The sequence below is a fragment of the Setaria italica genome, chromosome IX, assembly GCF_000263155.2.
Source record: "Setaria italica strain Yugu1 chromosome IX, Setaria_italica_v2.0, whole genome shotgun sequence".
NCBI classification, from domain to species: domain Eukaryota; kingdom Viridiplantae; phylum Streptophyta; class Magnoliopsida; order Poales; family Poaceae; genus Setaria; species Setaria italica.
Genome location: NC_028458.1, coordinates 28,874,183 through 28,879,609, shown reverse-complemented (window position 1 = coordinate 28,879,609; position 5,427 = coordinate 28,874,183). Strand labels below are relative to the sequence as shown.

At 44.3% G+C, this 5,427-nt stretch overlaps 1 protein-coding gene across 1 annotated transcript; it reads right to left on the bottom strand.

The window, feature by feature from the left end:
- Window positions 1-1,542: 1,542 nt before the first annotated feature.
- Window positions 1,543-3,598, bottom strand: LOC101758121 (LOB domain-containing protein 18-like). The gene is made up of 2 exons (XM_004986634.2): window positions 3,239-3,598; window positions 1,543-2,454 (listed from the first exon to the last, which is right to left on the bottom strand). Exons 1-2 carry the CDS (start codon window positions 3,596-3,598, stop codon window positions 2,026-2,028), a joined length of 789 nt encoding a protein of 262 aa, XP_004986691.1. The 3' UTR covers window positions 1,543-2,025.
- Window positions 3,599-5,427: the final 1,829 nt, after the last annotated feature.

Genomic DNA, 5,427 nt, shown 5'->3' with positions numbered 1-5,427 from the left:
AAGATAGACTTGAATAAAGAATAAATAGTAATCATTGACAAAACCAATACGAAGAAAAATGATTCTACCATGAGAGGATTAAGACGACCCGCAATTCCACCTAAAAGGACATGTTCCTTTTCTCGCCTCTGCTTTGGATCGTCTTCTTTTGCATGAGGTAGAAATAAGGATCCGAGAAATCGAGACTTTTTTCTAACTTTATGGTAAGGAATCCTAGGATCTAGAAACTCATTCGGTAGAATTGAATGTTTTCAAACTGTTTCTGTTGGAGAACAAAAAAATCATTCCAAAATAATAGATGTGAAGAAGAACAAAAGGACTTGGACGCACAATGGATCCTGAAGCACTATTTGTGCATCCCCTTGACTAAAACCAAACCCTCTGACATTAGGATTGCTTGTTAATGGTTGATCAAGCTTGATCGATTCCCCCTCCAGACTATATCCCACTTTTCTTTAGTATTTTTAACTTATCTATTGACGGTATTGTTAGTGTTGCTACATCAGGATAGGTATGTCCCCCTCCTTGGTTTCCTACAACATATATGAGATATTTTAAGAAATGAACATCTTTTTGCTAGCAGGATCGGGGAAAGAATGGGAAAGATAATTTTACTATATTTTTTACTAGGAACAGGGCCTATCACAAGAATATTTTTTTATTGGGACGATAACTCTAAAAAGAGATATTTCCTATTTTTTCTTTCAGCTAAGGAGAAATATTGTCAGACGATGCTAATTCGAATCTCTCAGGCAAAATAAGAACATACACCATAGGGAACTTATAAATTCCTTTCCTCCATTGCAAAGTACTGATAATTCATGGAGAAGGTAGACTTTAATTACTTGGCTACATGAATGGAAATTACCTTCAGAGTCGTCTTTGTGCAAACTGAGAACACAAGCATATACAGATGGGTCATTATTAGAGCAGTGCACCATGGTCTCCTTTGTATAAAAGGAAGTTTGATATATAATACTACTTCGTTCATTAGAATGCTAATAACCACGCACGAGTAGTGAAGAAGTCAGAAAAATAATTTGAAGACCAAACACTGGCCTATGGTCTCATATTAATCATACCCCAACTACTTGTCTTTTCCCAACAATGATAACAAGGAGTCCTGAATACAAGGGCATATGACATAACTTCAAGAGACATAGGAAGAGAAACATGCATGGTCATAGTCAAACCCTGTAAAACAAAGCTGTGCTTCGTCTCTCTCTCTCTCTCTCTCTCTCTCTCTCTCTCTCTCTCTCTCTCTCTCTCTCTCTCTCTCTCATCAACTCAACTGCTCAAGCACTGTCCAATCATGCATGCAACCCAGGTATATATACTCCTAGGAGATCTAGAGAGAGAATTCTTACACGATCTAGCAACAACATTAGCACAATATATTCGAGATCCTCTCTAGTTCATCATGATAAGGCCCAAACTTCTTCGCTTTGACCAATAATCTTGATATACCATGCATTGAATCCAAAATTCTTACAATATAAATACCAAAAAAACAAGAAAGCAGTTAAGCCTACTTTGGTTTGATATGTCTTTAATTTGGGATAAGAAATGAAACAATCTACGAGCAGATAGAAGAATCTAGAGCTAGCTAGGTATGACAGCAATTAGATCGATCAGGTTTAATTCTAATTGGGACTGTTGCAATGGAACAGTGACAGATGCTAACATTAGCTAGGCTACAGCTAAGAACTCTCCCCCAGGCTTCATTCCTCCTTTGGAGCAGACTCCCAGGCAATATAGAAAGGGGCAAGTGGGCACCCTTGCACCCCCTGCCAAGAACAAAGCTGGTACGCGAAAACCGGGCGATGCCTGTTACCTACCATCTCCCCCACATCATCATCGTCTTCGTTCTCCTCCTTGATCACCTCGCCTTACCACACAGGAATTAAATTCAGCAGGTTTAATTCCTCACTCTCCAACTCGATCTCCTCTTGACTCCAGCAAGTAATGCATGAATGGATAATTCTTTCCTGATCAATCAGTCCACCTAGCAAGGTTGGTGTTCCATCACTGTATGGCCGGCGTCGGTGGCTCGGGCGGCGAGCCCGCTGCCACCATGCCATGCCTGTCCAGGAGCTCCCTCGCCAGCGCTTGCAGGTCACCACCATCCGCGGTGCTGCTGCCGCCAGCAACCCTGCTAGAGCCCTCTCCCATCTGCATATACTGCTGCTGCTGAAGCAGCTGCTGCTGTTGCTGCAGGACCTGTTGCTGCTGGAACTGGAAGGCCCACTGCTGGGACTGATTGTGCGGGTCCAAGAGGGTTGACAGGTCGACCGTGGCTGGGACGCTGGATGACAACGGCAGGTTGGAGACGGAGAAGGCGGCGTTCGTCGGCATCGGGGGCTGCGGCTGCGGGGCGAATGGTGGTGGTGTTGGGAGCTCCATCGTGGTCAGGTGGCCTTGCAGGTAGGTGAGTTCGGCCTGGAGGTTCACCACCTGGGGAATGATGGCATGCATCAAACAGAAAAAAAAAGTTAGCTAGGTATATCAGATAGAATCCTCAAATGATGAACAATCGCCGAATGTATTGAACATAACAATAAATGCGCTGTAGATTCTGATGCCTATACTTGATAACAATAAATCATTTGCCTCAAAGGAGGGAGCTCTGGGAGGCTGGTAGGTACCTATTCTACGACTACGACTGCTAGGGATTGATGCTAACAAGGCTCAATTCCCCCATTTTTTTACTACTTAGTGAGGAAATCAAGCTAAACCAGATCTTCATCCCTTCTTGGTTTCATGACAAAGGTAAAAAAGGTAACAGCCAAATATGCGATGATGCCATAGATGCAATAAATTATCATCAGAGAAGTAGAAATGGAATTTATTGAAAGATGGACGAGATGAGATGTACACCCAGTTGCAACAGAAAGTCCCTTCCAAATCAACTCTGATCCCTGGCACGCTTGCTTGCCTCTATTACTCCCCTTGCTTGGCTTGCCATCCTTACTTCCCCACCAGAAACAAGGCCCAGTGCCTTCCTTCCTTGAGAAAAAGACACACCCCCAGAACCAAAAAAAAAAGAAAACAGAAAACCTGATCGATCGAAGTGCAATTTCAAAAAGCAACAACTCAAGGTCCATCGTCTGCCGATGTATCGTCTTCTTGGATCATGATTTTGCAATGCTGAAAACGGTCCAGCCGAAAGATGAAACCATGATGATGATGGTGTATATGTACTTGTACTAGTACTAGTCCATGGAGCGTCGTCCGTTACCTGTTGCTGGAGGGCGAAGATGTGGGAGACGCAACCGTAGATGGGGTCGCGGAGGCGCGCCTGGGCCTCGTAGCAGACGGTGACGACGGCGTCCAGGCGCTTGTGCGGCGGGATCTGGAGCAGCAGCTTGGACACGTTGCTAGCGCCGAACACCTTGTGCACCGCCGCGAAGTGCGCCGCGCCCTGCTCCGAGTCGAAGTAGGGAGCGAAGATGCAGCCGCTCACGCACTTGCGCCGCAGGAACTTGCACGCCCCACATGGACCGCCGCCGCCGATTCCCGCTCCTGCCCCTGCGCCGCCACCGCCGCCCAGTCCCCCAGCGCCGCCGCCTGCGCTCGCCCCAGCCACCGACGAGCTCATGGCGTCTCGGCTGAGCACCGAACTACCCACCCTCTTGATCAACCAGGCAGGCCTTCTTGCTTCTCTTTGGTGTAAGGCGGTTAAATCAAGCAAGGATGGAGAGATCAATCAGGCCATCAGGGTCGTCGAAGACGGAGTGGTGGGGAGGTGGGAAATGGCCTGCAGATATTAAAGGGGAGGCGGAGGGCAAAGATGTCAAGTGCACAAGCAAGTGATGTCTAGGTTGTTTGTCCGATTGGTGGAGGGTGGTGTGGGTGTGTATATATAGGCCATACGAATTGATTACCAGACTGCAGGTTTTAATTACTGCTTGATTTTATGCTACCTTTTTAGGCTGCTGCTTGAATTCCTTTAGGTCTATCTACTCCTCTTCAATATGTGCCTCTTTTGGAGCCGTCGTATTTATGAGACTTCCAAGCCAAGGCAGGGAGGGGTTGCCATGGCCTACACTCCTCTTTCTCCAGGGGGGTGTTAGAATATTGCTTGAAGCAAACTGTACTGGCTAGCCGAGGAGAAGACCGGGAATAAGGCCAATTGCACCCATCCTCTTCTCTTTCTCATTGATTGTTTTCTCTACGCCTGTCTCTACACCACGCGATTCTTGAGTCTCGTCGCACACACTCCCTCCCATGTGATACTAACATGACATTCTTCCATCCATACGTTATACGCGCATACCATTTCTTATTTCTTGTCGATCCATTCGGTTGGACTTTGGTTAAAGCTTCTCTGCTGTTATCATTTGCACTCACATTCCACATATGATGCCACAAAAGATAATCATGATATACTTACAAAAGTACATATGTTAACACAACTGTTCTACGGAAGTAGTCACGAGTTTGTCTACGACACAAAAGGCGCACCACTTCTAGCAGGGGTTGTGCGCACGCGGTTGGTGTGTGACGGCTTGGCTTTCCCGGTATAATTTCAACAAGAATAGCTAATATTAATTAGTATAAAAACACGACATACATATTTCAGTTATGGTCCTAAATAATATATTTAGTTGCAATTTTAAATTATATAGAAACCGTAGGTCATCTTATGGCTCTATTTAACGACACTAAAAAGCGAGACCATAGTGTTTCTAGCACAATGCAATTTAATTTCTTTACAATCAATTGCATCTTATCTTAGATAGACTAGCATAATAGACTGTTTCTTTTGGAACATATTTGTAATCGATTAGCATCATTCTGCTCAGGTAATGAGCAACAGGTCTTCATACACACAAGTTTGGCTACATGACACGAAAGGAGCGCCACTTCTTCTAGTAGGGCTTGAGCACGTCCGGTTGGTGTGTGACGGCCTGGCTTTTCCCGGTATTATTTCCACAAGAATGGCTAAGATAAATTAGTGTAAAAAATATACAGTGAACGCGCCATACATATTATGTAGTACCGCTAAATTATATTTTTAGTTGCACTGCAAAGTAATATACAAAGTTGTAGGGTGTCCTATGGCTCGATTTAATGACACATAATGCAAGACAACAGTACGTGGTTCTAGCACAATGCAATTTAATTTCTAACAAAAAATTGGCATTCGAAATTATTGTTTGGTTTAGACAGACCCCGATAATAGACTATTTCTTTTGGAACATATTTTTAATGGGCTATCCAAATGATCGGATAGCACCATTGTGCTCCGGCGAGGCGGTGATGAGTGATGGGTCTTCATATATATACGTATAGTTCAGAGAATAGATATAGTGTTAATTTGCGATAGCTTGTCAGGAAACTTTTTTTTTTCCTGGAACATAGGTAGTTTACTGCAATGCCAAAGTACTACAAATTTTTTGGCCATCCCACAATGTGTAAATATTA

Coding starts and splice junctions, on each gene's coding strand:
- LOC101758121 (XM_004986634.2), bottom strand. CDS start 3,598: ATGAGCTCGTCGGTGGCTGGGGCGAGCGCAGGCGGCGGCGCTGGGGGA. Junction 2,455..3,238: donor TCTTCGCCCTCCAGCAACAG/GTAACGGACGAC, acceptor ATCATTCCCCAG/GTGGTGAACCTCCAGGCCGA.